General features: G+C 33.5%; 1 protein-coding gene across 3 annotated transcripts; it reads right to left on the bottom strand.

The window, feature by feature from the left end:
• Positions 1-2,677: 2,677 nt before the first annotated feature.
• On the bottom strand, positions 2,678-18,848 carry LOC111718105 (protein krasavietz). Of its 3 annotated transcripts, none has more exons than XM_023493604.1 (24): positions 18,739-18,848; positions 16,974-17,049; positions 16,508-16,562; positions 15,708-15,798; positions 14,900-14,949; positions 13,830-13,933; positions 13,631-13,726; positions 12,832-12,927; positions 11,513-11,575; positions 10,049-10,201; positions 9,470-9,589; positions 9,294-9,371; positions 8,334-8,429; positions 7,510-7,576; positions 6,877-6,999; positions 6,417-6,496; positions 6,160-6,298; positions 5,874-5,962; positions 5,513-5,662; positions 5,232-5,335; positions 4,815-4,886; positions 4,228-4,387; positions 3,361-3,451; positions 2,678-3,135 (listed from the first exon to the last, which is right to left on the bottom strand). In XM_023493604.1, the coding sequence occupies exons 2-24, from the start codon at positions 17,043-17,045 to the stop codon at positions 3,104-3,106; spliced, it is 2,181 nt and encodes a 726-aa protein (XP_023349372.1). In that variant the 5' UTR covers positions 17,046-17,049; positions 18,739-18,848; the 3' UTR covers positions 2,678-3,103. The 3 variants fall into 3 exon arrangements, with proteins under 3 accessions (XP_023349372.1, XP_023349375.1, XP_023349373.1); XM_023493607.1 differs by having other exon boundaries at positions 15,708-15,774; positions 18,739-18,847; XM_023493605.1 differs by lacking the exon at positions 18,739-18,848 and adding an exon at positions 18,576-18,669.
• Between the last annotated feature and the right edge of the window lie 162 nt (positions 18,849-19,010).

Raw genomic sequence — 19,010 nt, 5'->3', positions numbered from 1 at the left:
ACGTTGCCATCTATTGTACTAGAAGCTATTTGGAAAAACTCCAATTTTAACCTTTGAATCATTTAAAAAAAATATCAGGTCATCCTTTGCGGGTAACCCTGCAAGTTTAATAAGAAATCTATGATGTTTGAATGTACTGATTACAATAAAACAAAAAATATTTAATTCCTTTAAACTCTCACTGGGTAAAAGCAATTTTAAGCAATTATAAGATAATTTGGCCAAATCTGAATTATTTTATGTAGCACACTGTTTTTGCACTGAACCATGACTGACTACTGCTTGCTCTGTGTCCAGCCTTCTTGACTGTCCTTAAATATATGACTCAAAACAAATATAAAATGGGGTTTTGTTGATTTCGAAACATTTAGATTTTAGACATTCATTCGTGATTTTTCCATATTTTGGCATACAGGGTAGTGTTACAGCTCTTTTTAATAAAACTTGACCTACTTCCCTTCAATCATTTCTCAATAATATAATTATTTTGTAATGAAGATATATATATATACAAACATGACTCAAAACTAACTTTTAATAGGATTGAGTTCACAAGAAGTCAGATTTTTATTCGTGAATTTGTACATGATTACGTTTATAACAAACTTATCATATACTAGCTTGAGAACCCAGCGTTGCCCAGGGTACTCATAGCTACTCCCGCCGTTTACCCGCACTTGATTCTTAAATTACGATTTTTCTCATTGAAAGTCAAACCACTCCACTTAGAATCTCAAAACCAAGCTAAGGACATTCCCGTGGTTCTCCCGAGTTCCCTTATCAAAATTTGAGGCAAATCGGTCCAGGGGTTCCTGAGTTATGATCAGGCATGCAAACAAACAAACAGAGATTACAACTTGATGTATATACATGTAGATATATATGAAAGATATATACTTTGAAGAAAAATACTGAAATCTACGCAGTCTAGAATAAGAAATGCACCTTTTTTCCTCAAATCTTAAATTTGTTCAACCACTAAAATCGATAATTTTTCCTAACATTTTTATCCACTTCAACTCCTGCAACCGCTGAGAAAATGCATTTATTTGCTTACAGCCGCTGGGTTTCAGATTTTCAACAACTTTTTGCTTTCAACCTATGAAACAAAGTTTTTCTTAAAATTTTTTTTTCCTTTTAGCCGCTGGTTTTAAGATTTTTCAGCAACTTTTTTCTTTCAACCGCTGGGTTTAAGATTTTCAATAACTATTCTAGTGTAAGATACTTAAAAGGTACAGAAACAGTCCAATTTCCTTGCAAGTACTACTTTATCTCTCCTTCAAACAAAACTAGCAGAAAAAAACACGTGCCAAAAAAATCGACATTTTATTATATTGTCATGTTAGTGTTTAAACTTGAGATAGTAAAACACATTTTTGAAAATAAAAACTCAACAATTAAACTTCAATTCTATGAGATGAAAAAAGTACAAAGGTTCAAAAAGTATTTTTAACTCATAACAGTTTCTGTTGTGAAAAATTGTAATCTATAAATAAAGCTCTTCGTTTATTTGCGTGTGTGATAGCTCTGAGTTCTAAGGGGGGGGGAGCACTACCCCCCTTTATAAGCCCTTGCTCAGGTCTGTTATGAGGGAGGGGTGCAAGATTACACTAAAAAAGAACGAACACATAGAACGCGTTTTCAATAATATTGGAACGATCTGTAATAGAACGTAACGTAGACCACACGGTAATTGATTGAAAAGAACTGTCTTAACCATCTAGTAATAATAGAAATGGATGAAAAATTATGGGTTATACTTTTATCTGAATAATTGTTATATTATTTCCTTGTGAAAAGTTCACACTGAACATAAATTCAAGAATTCCACCAACTATATAATTTAGGACGGAAGTACTGAAGGACAGAAGTAACATTACGATCTCCGACAACCCAAAATTATACGATTTCTTATTCATGTTACCAAAGGTAAAACTATATATCGTATCTATCTATCTACACTACTCTGGTAAAGCGTAACCATGGCGTGCCTATGGTAGAACGTCTAAGTAATTGGCCAAATATGTTTTGAAATCCGTCAACAAAATATTGCCAAAATTGAGAGAGATACTAATTACTCCCACAAGACCTAAATTACGGTACTTCATGGATGCTAGGAACAACTTATGCATTATTACGTCTTTTGTCCGTTTGATGCTCTCACTCAAGGTTATAATACAAGGAAAGTTTCTTGAAGTTACGTATACTCTGCGTACATATTGATACTAGTTCTCTCTGGACGGAATTTGTAAACAAGAATAGTTGCATCTGTGTTAGTTTAGTATCCGAGGAGGTTAATAGCATTGAATTTTGATATTTCACATAATGGTTTCCTATGACCAGAATATTTCATTGATTTTTTATGTGAAAGATGGATCCCATGTCAGGCTTCGACATTCGTCTTGTGATTACATTACCGCCCTTTGATAGTACAAAAGATGAGTTCACCTCTGAAATAACTTACCTTACATTATAACCTTGCTCTAACGAAACTACCGAATTCCATTTTTGGGGGGACCTTGATATTTGTGTAGATTTTGATCAAAAATATTGATGTCCACAAAACTGAATAACCCCAGTCGTGAAACCAGAGTTTAAAACTGGTTTATAACTTAAGTTTTGTGCTCTGAAATATCTAACTATGAAAACAGTTCTCTCTCTCTTAAAAGATTAAAAGTTCAATATGAAAAATGGTTTATTTTGGATCCACCTCCTTGATTTGACACCTATTCTAGAAAAGTAGAAATGTAAATATAATCCTCAATTGTTCACATTTAAAGAAACCAGTTTGGCAACACGAAAAACCGGTTTGTCCACAGAAAAATGCATAGACTGGTGGTAGGGTATGAACTCGGATGAATAAAAAAGAACTCGAGTATTCGAACATCAAAATATCATTAGGTTGCACAATAAAAGATATGTGGGACAGATAAACTTGAAATTACATTTTTTGAAATAAGAAATTATCAGCGCTGGTTGAAATGAGCGTGTACAGATGAATCACTAGAGATAAGTCCTGAAACTAGGCGTGTCTAGAAGGTTGAATGTGTCCAGCTAGTAGGGCGGGAGGTGTAAACTGGACCAAGGAGGCGTTTATCAAACATTACTCCTCATCTGAATCCTCCTCTTCCGATTCTAAACAAACAAAAATTAAAATTATGTCAAAGTGAATTTCATAGATTTTTAGACGAAGACAAATGAAGAAAATTCTAATATTGGATCTCAGTTTACATTATTCAAAACATATCTTAATTTACTTGTTCCCTCAGAGTTTAAGGAAATCTGAAAATCTTATTAATAAACCCGCGTGTTACTTATACGTGTACATAAAACTAACAATATTCCATATGATGAATGAACCTAATGTAGTGATGAAACTTGAGGAAAATATATGCGGGTACAGCACACTGAGAGGATTCTCCAGGCTTAATTTCAACCAGGGACACGTGATCTGATTTTAAAATCTTCAATCTTAAAAAATAATGAAAAAAGCTGAATGTTTTCCATCATTTAAATGTATTAATGTATGTAAATTATGTAAGGATTAATATGCATGCGGAGAGAGGAACTGGGTGTATGTTTCTGGGAGAGAAATTATATTTAATTGTGGGAAATAAATAAATTATAACTTAAAAATGCATTGGGGGTACACATTAATCTACATAATAACACAAGACATTCCTGTATAAGTTCCCTATAGCCGCCCAGACTGCTGGACCGTATGGGCTGAATTTTTTTTAGTGAACCCATGGGTAACCACCTTGGGGTAACTTACATTGAAAATGGATTTTTTTTTCTTCCAAAATTAATTTTTTTATTTCACGGCCCTATAGCTAGTAAAAAATAAAATATAAACCCTGGATGGGAAATATGTCCATATCAAAATAGTCTTAATATCTTCCTTTTTTCAGGACAAGAATCAAACCAAAGAAAATAGACAATTTTTAAATGCATCTTATCTTTGACATAAAACAGGTAGTCACATAAGGATCATTGACGTGGAATGCCCTGCCTATCAAGCTTTTAAGAGATTTAGCATGTAGCCGTTTAATTAGAGTTTATAAATCAACAGATGTCTAGAAATTGGGGTGGTTATATATTTCCCCTGTGTCCAATGGTTCCGGGTAGGGAAATATTTCTTCTTAATCTATTTAGAAAAAAACAAGAACAAGATTTAGGCTGAGGAAATTTTCTAATTATCTTAATTGACAAGTTGAAGATTGAATCCTTGGCTTGTTTGACTAATTGTTGAATAGTGCCTCGTGTGCTCTCAATACCGGAGCTAGTATCAGTATCAGAGGAGAGAGATATATCAGCTAAATCTTGAGATCGGAGAAGCTGATTAGCTAAACCCCGCAGTTGACCCGGGAACAAAGAAATAGGGTCACTGATAAAATTTCATAAATTAATTCCGATTTTCAAGGATATCCTATGTTCAAAATAACCAAAATGACTAAAGTTATTTCTAAATTTTAAACCTCAAAACAGTCTTAAGATTAAAAAAAAAAAAAAATTTAGATCAAAATTTACTTAACGATGGGAAATAAGGTTTAGGAATTTAAAAATAATTCATATTAAAATTTGATGTGGGACCTCGCTTGACCTCAGGGAAGGTTTATTAGTGCTCAGAAAATATTTTTTCCCCGTAAAATTTTGAAAATCCACAAAAAAAAACATTGTAAATCCACAAATTTTTTTATTTTTTTTTTCATCTAAGAGAAACTGCTGAAAGAATTAATGGTTGAAATTCAAAACATCATATAGCCAATAATTCCAATATCGTTACAAATGCTTCTATTGTGTTATGAATTTTCCTGGAAAACTGGAGAACACTGACTAGAAATGATCTGTATAGATGCAGTATCTTGGCATTAAAGCCAGTCTCCCTAATTGGCCGATACAATTGAGAATAGAATAATAAAACATTTGCTAATCAGATTCGGGGGGAGGGGGAGTCCATCTATTTGTAACAGTGTACTTAGTTCATACAAATAACCTTTTAACAGTCCTTTAATCCTCTGAATAGCAATTAACCGTATTTTATTTATGAGAAATCAAATAATACAGCTTACACAACTAAGGCCCATGGTGGAAATGTAAATCAAAGGTTATTAACTTTCTTTTCAGAAAGGTATAATTAAAGCGAAATGTCATAACTTAAAAATGCCAAATGCATCTGCTCTCGGAAACCAAAAAATAAATAACATATATCTCACATATCTGGCGTATCCCTGAGTATGGTTTGAAAGACAGCCGTTGCTCTAGTGAAGAGAATATTGCTCTGAGAGCAAAGTTGAATTAGGAACTTGGGAGCAGGATACAGCGGGGAATAGTTCTCAGGGTTAAAAAGTTTCAAAGAAATTAAAGAAAGTTCTAGAAAGTAAGTTCTGACAAAAGCTAAAGTTTTTAAGTGTTTGCAGAACTCGTTGAACCAAGGTAATAAGCGAAAACACATAAAAGAGACGTTTTATAAGTTAACTTTTTTGGGTTTCAATTGAATTTGTATTAAAACCTCAGCCTGAACGTATTTCCATTCTTCATGTTCCAAATATTCCGCTACCCAATTTTCAACTTCCGTTGGAATATATTCTGTCAATAATTCCGCTAGTTCGACCATTAACTCCAGGTTCGAGATTTCCAGAAGTTTTTGAACTATCAAAACCTAAGAGAAGATTAACCGGTTCAAAAATAAAAGAAGAACAATTAAAATTTTTAATCTGTAATATGCTCTGCAGTGCTTAGGATCCGCCCGGAAAAAAATTGATCCAGATCCAGATCTTTTAAACTTAATAAATCGTTGAAAATAGAACTTCTTTAGTTTTGTCGATATTTTTGTTAATCCGGATCCTAAGCACTGGTAATAAGAATCATACTTGTAGATATGCCTCAGTAAGCTGCGGAGTTAGTGATAATTTTAAGGATTTCTGCACTAGACAAACTAAACCAGTCGAGTCAGTGCATCCTACGGGTTTATCAAGTTATAATTAAAAAAAGAAATTTTATTAGCTTTCAAAACAAATAAAAGCAATGTTGGAAAAGCTTTCAAAATATGAAACTTTAATTATGCTAAAAGTCAATTATGTCTAAAATTAACTTTAAATTAAGACCATAAAAGAATGCCATATTGAAACCCCGAGCCGAGCAACTTGATAATATTTCCTCGGTTGAGAATAGATTCGCAGGTTCGTAGGATCAGCTCTGGGATAATGTTTTGAGCTTCAGGTTCACTCAGGTTAGGGTCTACAGACTGGGCCGCGAGCTGAAGTGAGTTATCAGCTTCTTTAACCAACCACAGATTCTAAGAACCAACATTTTTGCGTCGAAAATAAATTTAGATGTAAAATCAAACTTGGAAAATAAAAAATAAAAATAAATTTCTTAAAAATGCTAATGCCGGCGAGCTTGTTTTGTATTACTTGAATCCATGGATGTTGTGCTGAACTTGTAACTGCGGCTAGGACAGGTAGACTCAGAGCTACTCGCTGATTCTTGATACCTAACATAACCGCGGGGTTCCAGTCATTCATTATTTTTAACATCAAAACCACTATTCATTGGTAGTTGTCAAGTATCCACCTATCGACTAAACCACTATTCATTCGTTAATTTCAATTTTATCAAAAAACACTTTTCATCCATAATTGTCAACTTTATAAACTAAATCCCTATATTTGAGGGTTTACGACCGGAATGAATTAATTCATTTATTTTAAAAACTTAAAGGAAATGATAAATCCATTTGTCTGGAACATCTTTTTTTAAGTATCTTCCAATTTATTCCATTTTTTCTTCATATTACCATTCATCATTGTCTTCGTCTAAAAACTATGGTTAGAAAATATAAAAATATTTAAGGGACCAGTGTCCGATTTTTACCTGACTCAGCGTGCTCCAACCACTCGATGAACTTCTTCATCTGTCCCATGAAGACAGTCCACCCCTTGGGGGCGTGTCCGTCCTTGTACCACTTCAAGATCACTTCCTCAGATAAAACCTCGGCTGAAAAGTGAACAAATTATGTTTTAGTTTCTGGCTTCTCTATTCATTTTAGAACTTTGAAAGAAAAAGGAAATTGTGAGCCTGATTCCCTTCAATCAAAATTCTTTCTAAAACCTAAATTGTGCTTTTTCGTTCTTATCGCCGAAATTGTTTGATTAGCATGAAATTAAAATGCAAATCTGACTCCACAGACTCTAAAAATCTAAAGCTAAAAATGTTTGTCTATTTAAGGCTAAAAAGGTAAAATTTGTTTTAAAATAATTTATGGCAGCTGTTTACAACGGATTAGGTAATTAAAAGACGAATAAAAAATAAACTAATAGTTCTGGCGTCAGCTTTATTAATAAAGCACATTTTTTGTATATTTCTTTCACACTTTTATAATACATATTTAATAAAAATGTAAAATATAAATATTAAATAAAATAATAATTTAAGGGGGTAAAAATAATTCAAATTTGAAGCGAAAAACTTGGATAAAACGAGAAATGTAATGAGAGAAAATCTTACTTTTGTAGAAAAGAAGAACAATCTTGTTGAAACACTTCAGGAAGTTCTGGTTGTCATAACAGAAATCCTTGAAAGAAAATCGCATAAGAATACCGTTGATGCAACCTTTCAACTCTTATCGTTAACGCGGGTCGGGAAGTTAATTTTTTTTTCAGATTTGTAAGTCATTGGGCCGCAAACGTTCAAATAATTATTTTACAAGGTCATTTAATTTCAAGCGACGTATCATTTGAACAAAAATACAAGAGATATTCATCCACACTTAATATTCAGCTGTGCGTTCAATTTAAGTCACTTGAAGATTTCTGCTCGAGATTCTGAGGATTTATTCATGTTTGATTAAGGTCTAAGCCTGGCACGAACAAACCCTTTAAATGAAAAAGTCAAAATAACGAATATTTAACTCCAATGGGAGACGTAGATTCAACAGAAAGATAAAATTAGAAGATTTTTTGTCAATTTAAAATAAAATAGAAAAACTTTGCATCCATTTTTTTCAGGGTTGTTAACAATTTTTTAAAGAAATCAGACCCAAAAATAAGGGAAGGGGAAGAGAACAGGTGGAAGGGCAAAGGAAAACAGGAGCGGAATAGGCAAAGGTTAAAGGTAAAGGAGGAGAAAGAAGAAAAGGGAATGGGGTAATTCTTTAGTGGGGAGTCTAAGGAAATTTGGAAGAATAAGAAGCGAAGGAAAGGGAGCTCAAAACCTCTACATATCAAACCTTTAGGAATAGAAAATTGGATTTATATGTAAATTGTACAGTGTACAGTGTACAACCCTGTTTTTTATATTTCGAAAATACGAGTATAATGAGAAAGACTTACCTGAATCTTATTGAGTAGGACCATCTCAGATTTGGCAGAAGTGGTGAATGCAGCGAATAGAGGGATAAACTGCTTAATATGCTTCAGGGCTTGATCCTAGGACAAGAATGCTTATTTAAAAAATGTTAAAAACAAATAATTGACAGGGCTTAGATTCCGGATCCGCCACATTTGGATATGAAGATCCGGATCAAAGGGGCAAAATATCAACCAAAAATGGCAAAATATTTTGCTCTCATAATTCAAATCTGAACTTTTTAGCATAAAAAGAACGTTCCATATCCGCATCAAAATCAAATGTATCCGGATCCGAATCAAAATTAAATGGATCCGGATCCACATCAAAATTAAATGGATCCGGATCCGTATCAAAATTAAATGGAGGAAGTTTTCAAACAAGAAAGACAACTTTTCTTACAAAAGAGACAACTTAGTTGTTTTGTTTTTTCAAAAAATGTACTGAAATTAGCAAGTAAATGCCAAAAATAAAACTTTGCACAAACATTATAAACATTATATGAAATCTCCAAATTATTGGTTGCGAAAATTGGAGGGTGGCCTCATAAAAAATTGGGAGGTAAGAAGATATGAATTTAATTTTTAAGCATATGCAGTAAGTAAAATAAAATAATAGTTACAAAAATTAATCTTACAGAAAAAAAAATAAAAAAATGGCACTTATATTAGCTTTGTCGAGTTCATAACGAGTGACCCCAAAACAATAAATTTTATACTTTCCATTAATAATCTTTCATTTTCCTCAATTAAGCAAGGAAAAAAAATAATTTTGATAAAAATGAAGATTTTTAAGACTATTTTTTACCCCTAAAGGGTTAGTTGATTGAAATGCTTTAACAAGATAAGTGATTTCACAACCCTTTAATGAAATGAGTTCAACTTCCAAGATATTAGGCATGCTCATAACGCATGACTAATAGACGCGAGTGAAGCAAGTATTACCTGAACCAGATCTTCTTTCTTATTCCACTCAACAGCAGTCATAACAGCAGACCAGATCATAGATACAGCCTCAGCTTCCTAAACAGAGGTCATTAGAGGTCATAATAGCAGACCAGATCATAGATACAGCCTCAGCTTCCTAAACAGAGGTCAAACAGAGGAGATTTTTTAATTACCTGAAGACCGTTCTTCTTGACACTTTCCCTCATTTCTACAATAATCTCCTTTACAGGTTTTCCCTCGGAGATACTGGTTCTTAAACTACGCTGAATATCCTTCTTAGCGCCAGCATTCTCCTGAAAATATTGTCATTGTTATTGTCATCCATCATTCATCGTTATCGTTCATTTTGTTTTATCATTTCATACTAGACAAGAGTAACAACATTTAGATCAAATTTTAAACATGAAGATGTTCTTGTTTGGCGAAACAAAACATAATTATGATAATTTTCTTTCAGAGAAAATAGATTCGTTCAGCCGTTTCAATGTACATATATATACAGGGCTGCCAACAATGGATGATACTTCAGAGACCATTGAACATAATTTATACTGTCTAATTTTTACGATTCTCTGCAACTGAACTGGTTTTAATCCTTGCAAAGTCATTAAATAAGCCAATAAAAGCCAAAAAAAGACAATATTCAAGACAAAATACTTTATTGATCCTTGTAAGTCATATTTGAAAAGTTTCTGGTCGTCTTTAAGGTCTCATCCTAGGTGAGTAACCCTGTGTATGTATACAATCTCTACCTGGTTCGCTAGGTAAGTGACTACATCTAGGAGATCAGCTGACAAGAAACTGTTCTTGATATTCTCAGGAGTTCTCTTGTTGGGAGGGAAAAGGAGCTCCAGGTTGAGTTCTAATCCTGATCTCTTCAACAGGGTCACAACAGTGGAGGATGACTAAAAATATGTATAAAGAAAACTTATGTGTATGCAGTGCTTAGGATCCGGGTCCGTTAGATTTTGGCTTCCTGAGCCGGCGATTTAAAAAGTTCAAGAAAATACGACTCGGGTCTAAGCTGTTGTTGAGCCTTATATACGGCTCGGGCTTTCGGATTTAAGTTGCATCTATTTTTCAACAGAATTTAGTTCGTAAAACCGGTTTAATTCTGTATTTGACGGATTTTCATAGTTGGAATTGGCGCATTCCGGGTTTTAATGAGAATAAGACCCAACATTGAGCCTTATTCTTCACTAAAACCAACCAAGGTCGGTTTTATTTTCATTGGGCCTAACTCCTTAAGTTCGAGCCTTAGATCTCGCAGCTGTCAATCACGTGACACAAGCTGTCGTCAGAGTTGGGTCTAAGATTGGGTCTTAAAGCTGCGTTTAAGAAATTAAGACTCGAGCTGAAGCTTTTAAATCGCGAGCTCTGAGCCGGCGATTTAAAAAATTCAAGAAAATACGACTCGGGTCTTAGCTGTTGTTGAGCCTTATTTACGGCTCGGGCTTTCGGATTTAAGTTGCATCTAATATTCAACAGAGTTTAGTTCATAAAACCGGTTTAATTTTGTATTTGGCGGATTTTCATAGTTGGAATTGGCGCATTCCGGGTTTTGATGAGAATAAGACCCAACATTGAGCCTTATTCTCCACTAAAACCAACCAAGGTCGGTTTTATTTCATTAGGCCTAACTCCTTAAGTCGAGCCTAAGATCTCGCAGCTGTCAATCACGTGACACAAGCTGTCGTCAGAGTTGAATCTAAGATTGGGTCTTAAAGTCGGGTTTAAGGAATTACGACTCGAGCCGAAGTTTTTAAATCGCGGGCTCAGGATCCTGATCCGCAAAAATATGCGGATCCACGGATCCGCATCCAAGAGGTAAAATATCGACCAAAAACTGCAAATAAAACTTATTTACTCCTAAAACCCAAATCTGAACTTTTGACAAAATAGAGATTATAAAAATTTCCTCATAAAACAAAAAATTTGAAAATTATTTTTCACTACAAAAATTCAGTAAATCTTAAAGAAATGACCTGGATCCGGATCCATTTTTTTCCAGTACGGATCCAAGATCCGCATCAAAATTAAATGGATCCTAAGCACTGTTTGTATGGAATGTTTTTTAATAGATTTCCTCAGAATTTTTAGGAAAATGGATTAAAAAATCTCATTTTGCGTTTATTTTTTAATTTTAATGAATAAATTACCCTTGAACTAGAAGAACACTGTAATTGAGAGAATTATAGGAAATTTGTACAATTCACCTTTTCAGCCTTCACTGTAGCGAAAATCTCCAGGATGAAGTTAAGAGCAATTCCGTCCTTAACCTGATAAAAGACAAATTTGAAATCTGGAATCTGTTTTTTTTTATATCAAATCGACATAATTTTTCACCCCTGGAATATGATATAACAGCTTGGGGACCCGGCGCTGCCCAGGTATATCTTACTTAATCAGGGATGTATATAATTCCATTTGTTTTACTTCCCCCAATTCGATAAATAAGAAGAAATAATTTAAGATTTGTATTGTTGTGCATAGTAATCCCTTAAATGATGCATTTTAAAAAGCATAAATAGCGTCGCGTGCAATTTTTTTTTAATTTTAGGTAATAATATGGTTTCAATGGCAAAAAAGACGGGATTGATTTTTTGTCTGTCCAGGAGTATTCTTCGAATTTATTTCCCATAATTTTTCTTGGGGGAGAATTTATGAATCTTTTTAGTATATTTGACTATTTGGAAAAATTATTGATTAATGTCGAGCATTCTTTTATCATGTTTGTTATATAGTTGTGCGCGAAGAGCGAAAAATTTTAAGACTTTGATATGCTGCATTACGACTATTTGGGAAAATTATTCATGAAAAACGCGATTTTTTATCAAGTTTTGAACTATGTAGTTATGTTAAGGTAAAGAGCTACAGCCCTTCCCTTCCCTATATTCCCCTTTCCTTCACTTCTATATCTGCCAACCTTCCATCGATTCTCTACCTTGCCCTTCCCTATCTACCATACCTTCCTCTTACCTTCCCCTTCTACTTCCCTTCCCTATATTCTTCTTTCCCTCTCAATCTTCCCCGTCCCTACTTTTCCTCTTCCCTAAATATCTCCTTCCCTACCTATCCACTTCAATCCCTTACCTCTCCCTATCTTCCCTTTCCTCACCCTTCCCCTTATCCTTTCATTTCCCCTTTCCCTTCCCTTCCCCTCCTATGGGATCTTTGATTTCTTTCCCCTTCAGGGGGGGGGGGGATTTACACCCCTGTAGTTATTCTTTTCTCTTTCAAACTTTTTATTGAAACAATAAAGGTACAGATCTGAGAAAATTGTATAATAATGATAAAAAAACACACGAATATTCATTTATATATATAGTTATGTAGTTATTCTTGCCGTTTACCCGCACTTGGTTGAAAATGATGATTTTATCTATTTTTCCTATAAAAGTCGACCTACTCATTTTAAAAATCTTAAAACAAAGTGAAGAAAATTCCCGCGATTCCCTCGAGTTCCCTAATCAAAATTTGAAACAAATCGGTCTAGGGGCTTTAGAGTTATGATCGCACAAACAAACAAACCGACCTGATGCTCATTGATGACGACAGCAAGGGTATTGGGAGCGATCAGTCCAGAGACAACCCAGAGGGCGGTTATCTGAGCTAGCCGGCTCCTGTGCTCCTAAAAACAATAATTAATATTTACATCCGCCATTTTTTGAAAATCACCAGGCCTTTGAAAGAGCTCAAGGGGATTAAGACCTATAGTGACCTTAAGTGGCATAACCAATTCACAACCCATTTTTAATCGAGCAATGAAGTTTATTTGCTTTTCAAATATGGTTCCTCGGTGACTAAGCGGATTTAAGCTGCAATGACTATGTAATATTTGTTAAAATTGACATGTAAGATTTTCTGATTGCTCTTGTTGATAAAAACGCCACTAAAGAAAATCGAAAGCCAATTGAAACAACGCTTCAGTCATTTTATAGAAAGCAGCGTTTTTCAAATGTTAAAAAACGTAAAAATGGTTTTAAAGGTTAGAAATGTTGAAAAATAAGACTGTTGAAATGAAACATACCACTTTGTAATTGCAGGAATACTTGAAAAAACACTTCAGTTGTTCAGTTATTTAATTATCAAAAATCCTACGTGTTCAACGAATGATGACGCGTGAGCAGAGGCAGTTTATGTGGGGGGGGGGGGGCGTTTCCACTACGGAAAGTTGGGGAACAGAGATAAGCCCCCCCCCCCTTGGGAAAATTAGGAGCAGAAAAAAGAGAGAAGGCATCTTTAATTTTGATTTTAAAGAAAAGATTCCAAAAATTCAATTATTCCCGTTACCCTGGAATTTATCCTAAACCACCCCTTCGCATGAGAATTACCTCTGAGAATCCCCTAAGATAAACGAGAATCTTCTTCATCTCGTCAGTGAGCATCTTCTCCAGGTACTTGTACCGACGCATCAGCTTGATGAACACCTTCATAGAAAAATTTAAGTAAGCAGTAGAATACTTATTGTTTGTAAATTAGAATGTTAGAAATGGATCTAAACTATGATAAGGAGGATCCCTAGATATTTACCTGATCCCAAGCTTTGATCCGATCAAGGTCGGTCGCGTCCTGAAAGACGCAGAAATTTGTGGAAACCAACTTGTCTCCATCTTTAGCAATGCTACCGCCAGGAGCTAAAATTAAGAAATGAATCATAAAAGAAAGATGGAATATTTAACCCCAGAGTTTTCATCGATGAAAACAGATACAGAAATGAAATAATACAAATCTTTTTGATGTTATCAGTTTGATAAGAAAATATTTAAATATTTTAAATACAATTGTTATAAATTAGATCTTTACATTGAAAATAATTAAATATAGATCCATCCATGTTAATACAGTCTTAACTTAACCGTGACAAATTTCGTAGAACCATCTTTAGAAAAAATAACTAATTTTAGAAGACCGAAATTCACACTCTTAACCGAGTATGTAAAACTAATCATTTTTTTCTTCTATAAAACCAAAAACATTATTAGAATAGATAAATTCATTGTATTTTTAATTTTAAGATTGAATCAAATCAAATTATCATAATTATAATACTAACTGTCGCATAAAAGATAGTATCATCAGTTTTAATTAATGTCATTTTTTAAAATATAGTTGAACCCGGATTTAATAAATTCAGAAAAAAGTTGAATAGCTTCAGAAGTGGCACAAGTAAATATTCTGAATATCCACAAGAAGCCGTTGAATATTGCTCACATGTTTTCATTTCGATATTTAGTCTAATTTCGTGTTCCAAAAGCTAAAAAACTGATTTTTTAAAGACTGTTTTTTCTTATCAGATGTTTCAAATTGTATCCGATTTTTAAATAATTGAAAAGTTTTTTAATTCTTCAATATTAATCTTTTGATTCCCAAACTTGACGAGTTCAGAGGTTTTTCACTTACATCAGTAAAATTTTCGGCTTTGAAGTAAAAAAACCGGTATCCTTGAGGCAATTTTGGTTTGCAAAAATCTTCTTTAATGTTGCTTTTAAATGTAAGGTCATTCCTATTCCAAACAAATTTAGGGGAATGAAAAAAATCGATCCCACTTAATATTCAATAAAAAGATCAAATTATTAAAAAAAAAATTATTAATTAATTACCTAGCAGTCCCCCTGCAATGAGAATCTCAAGCAGGGCTTCACCATACCTCCTAAAATTAAATATAAATGANGGAAGATACATAATAAACATGGCAAGGAAACATAATAAACATGGCAAGGATACATAATTAACATGGCAAGGATACATAATAAACATGGCCTGAATAATCAAATAAATTCTTTATTTTGGAATTAAAATCAGAGCGTTTTATCATATAAATAACCGCGCGCTAGTAAAGACTAATTTCAGTATTTCTTCCCAATATTAATTCAAAAAATGACAATCTTCGAGTTCAGCAGAGCATTATAGGTGAAGGTATACCAAAAATCTTAACTCAGCAACGTATAAACGTCTTTGATTTGAGTTGAGGTTTAGATAGACCAAGGGTGTAATGCAAGGAAAGTTAATTGCGTTCGTGTATATTCTGCGTTCACGTTGAAACCAGTTCTCCTTGGGGCGGAATTTGTAAACAAGAATAGATGCATCAGTGTGCGTTTAGTATCCGAGGAGGTTAAAAGCATTAAATGTTTACACTACCGCCCAGAGACAGTTCACTGCAGTACAAAAGATGTGTACTTCTGAAATAACTTTCCTTGCATTACATCCTTGAGATAGACGAACTAATTAAGATTACAAATTCATGGAAAACAGTATCGATTTGATCATACGATGGAATGGAAATTTCTATCAATGCAAATAGCTTAATATTTTTTAACAAAATGATGGATGTGAGAGATCATATTTGTTCAAATTCACATTACTAATCCCCCCCCCCCCCCTCCCCGATTCTGTTCGTAAATATTAAACCTGTAATCGTAATCAGTCTTGTTCCCGGCAGCATCCAGGAATTTAAACAGTGCTTCTAGGTCAGAACCTACAAACAAAGAAAGGTCAGAACCTGACGATTAGAAATTCAGACAAAAGGCAAATAACTGAAATTTTTTCTCTTTCATATTTTTATGTAGGTTATAAGAATTTAATAAAAAAAACTGAATACTTAATATTTCAATTTTTTCTCATGGGTTTTTTTAAAAAATGAGAGAAAGATCTTCGGCCGAACTTTTAATCAACCCCTCATATGGAGGAATATAAATTTTTAAAATTGAATATTTCAATACGTGTGAATTGAAAATCTTTAATGTCGCTTAAATTATGTCACATGACGACAGCCTTATTTCCACCAAATGTTACACAATTATATATCACAAGGTCAATAAATAGAAAAAATTTGATAAATGAACTCACTACAGAAAATATTATTTTAACATATATATGAATTTTACAAAAATCAGTTTTAAGGCAAAACTGATATTTTTTCTTTAAGTTCAATAATTTCATAATTTACACGGTTACACTACAAAGAATATGACAAGAAAAAAACGCCCGAAAACTCTTTAAATTTAACGATTACAAAGTTAGTTTTAGTCTTATATCTTGATTATGATCTTTTTATTGCTTAATTAATGATAAGAAAAAAGGAAAATATTAAGTTTAGTTACATCATAAATATATGGAAACAGCCAGTTAAAATTCTGCACATACGTTTCTGAAGTCTAATACTATGTGGCAAACCCTGTTATGTACTTAGATAAAATCTTGCAATTCACCTGTAGACTCGAGAGACTCGACGAGGAAATCCCTAAATCCAGTTGGATCATAAATCTAAATAAAACGTTTTTATTTGTGGCTAGATTTTAGATTTAAATAAAACGTATTTGTTACTAAATTGTAGATTTAAATAAAACGTTATTTGTTGCTAAACTGTAAGTACTGTGTGAAGCATTTTTTTTTTTTAACCATAATTCTGTACGAAACGTAAGTTCTTTGTTGCAATGAATAATGAAATAGCAACAAAGAACACAATGCTTTGTAGTGTTCTTTCTTCTTAGGATTCTAATTATTTAAAAACAAAATTGTTACAAATCTTTTTTTACACAATCTTTGACAATCATCGCTCCGATGATTTTCATGTATTCTCTAAACTCCAATGTTTCCTGACATATCCTTTACTTATTATGCATACGAGCTGCGACAATTTGTAAAAAAAACATATTAAGGAAAATATAAATATACCTTCTTCTCATCCCTTTTTCGGGTTTTGGTGCGGTGACCAGTAAGACTCGGAAGTTCGACTTTTTGACTCATACAACTACAAAAAAAAGAATTCTGAAAATTGTTGAGAAAATACAGGGTGGATAAAAAAACGGATATAGCCAGGTTTTAGACCAAATATTCAAATTTTAAATGCTACGGGTTTATTTAAACACAATAATAACTAGTGAGGCGGATTTTAACATTAAATTCGAAGCAAACTAACAAACATTAAAATTTAACGTCACTAATCCCAATTTTTTTTACACACCCTCTATATGTTAGAAATGTAGCTATTAAAGCCGGTAACTAACTGTAAAAATGTGTATTTGATCATATATTAGACACTTTTTTGTCTTCATGTATATAGGATTTCTGGTGAAGATTTTAATCTTGTGTCAAAAGAAACAACTTCTAAATAATCCTAGATTATTGTTAATGCTGTTAAGCAGAGAAATAAACTGTCACACCCTCCCCCCGTTATGTTTTTAGGGGTTGGGGGAATAGGGACTTCCCCCCCCCCACTTCTATCGATTTTGTACAAGACAAACTAATTTTCAGCAAAGTTGTTATTATTTATTGTGTACTATTTTAGAATTAGGTTAGGTTAAGGCAATTCCTGGGCCGAACGTTACGGCTAGGGGGCCGAGCGCAGAGGCTAAAACAGGCGAGGGGCTGCAGCCACATGACCAATTATATCCATGTGTTACATATATGAAACATGTCCAAAATTAAAGGAGGGGCCCCGGGGGGGGGGGAGGCGGAGCTGGTCCTAAAAGCTTACTATAGGAAATTGCCAAATAACTTGTGTAAAAGTTTATTAGGAGGGGGTATGGGGCCCATTCAGGTTCGTGGTTAAATTAAGAAAACCTACGAATTAACGTATCATATATTGCAAAGAATTTCAACATAGTATCAAAAAACTTTTCCATTGAACTCCTGCTAAAAATACTTTTGAAAAACTTACCTAAAGGGTTTTATTTGGACTAACTGGGAATTTGTTTTACACATGTGGGTTAACTTAATTTCAGAAAAAAACATTGAACATAAATAGAATTCGCTTAAATTACAATTTTAATCTTGTGTCAAAAGAAACAACTTCTAAATAATCCTAGATTATTGTTAATGCTGTTAAGCAGAGAAATAAACTGTCACACCCTCCCCCCGTTATGTTTTTAGGGNGCAGTGCTCGGCCCCCAAGCCTGTCCTAGCCGCAACGGTCGGCCCAGAAAGTGTCTTAACTTAACCTAACTCAATTAATAATAAATACTAATTTTATTGAAAATTGTTGAAAAAGTGGTCATGTACTAAATTGTTAGGAGGGGGGAGCGGGGGTCCAAAAATTGTATACTTGGACGGACCCGTAATATAAAATAACAAACATCTTTCTAATTTGAAATGGAGGTTTTAAACTTTTCAAAGTTTAAAATCAAGTATTTAAAATCTTTATTATCGGGGCAATTCTTGAATTCAACCTTATGAAACCGATAAAATTAAAACTGAAAATGGAATTTCAGTTTCAATTGCAATTAATCCAATTTCACTAAAAAAATCATAATAATGTTACATTAATTATAAACCTACCCGTTCAGTTGTTTTTAGGACCTTTTATCAGGATTTTAAAATCTGAAGATAAGTACATTTTCTTAAAAACTTAAAAATAACTAACTAAGGAAATAGAAAACCCGAACAAAGGAAAACACTAAAAACTTAAAATAAAAAACGTAACTAAATAGAAAATACTTACAAATAAATAAAATTAAAAATTGATTAGAGAAGAATTGAGATTCTGTCTCTCTAAGCGTGGTTGTAACAATGGCGGCTAGTGTCCCCTTCAGTTAGGAAACTAGACAAAACCTGTTTTTGACCCTGTTTGCCTTAATGGACCCGGCACGCCTTCAAGACAATTTTTCTGGCCCGACACGGTTTGACTGACTTCGCTGGGAATAAAGACCCGACACGCCATGGATGACCTGAAAATACCGACACAGCACGCCTTACATATTCCTAGTCAGCTTT

The sequence above is a fragment of the Eurytemora carolleeae genome, unplaced genomic scaffold (assembly GCF_000591075.1).
Source record: "Eurytemora carolleeae unplaced genomic scaffold, Eaff_2.0 scaffold1113, whole genome shotgun sequence".
NCBI classification, from domain to species: Eukaryota; Metazoa; Arthropoda; class Copepoda; order Calanoida; family Temoridae; genus Eurytemora; species Eurytemora carolleeae.
Note: the sequence above shows the minus strand (reverse complement) of the source record. Positions and strands in the feature narration are given on the sequence as shown.

Coding starts and splice junctions, on each gene's coding strand:
- LOC111718105 (XM_023493604.1), bottom strand. CDS start 17,045: ATGAGTCAAAAAGTCGAACTTCCGAGTCTTACTGGTCACCGCACCAAA. Junction 12,928..13,630: donor ATCTTAGGGGATTCTCAGAG/GTAATTCTCATG, acceptor TATTGTTTTTAG/GAGCACAGGAGCCGGCTAGC. Junction 6,497..6,876: donor GTTGGAGCACGCTGAGTCAG/GTAAAAATCGGA, acceptor CGGTTATGTTAG/GTATCAAGAATCAGCGAGTA.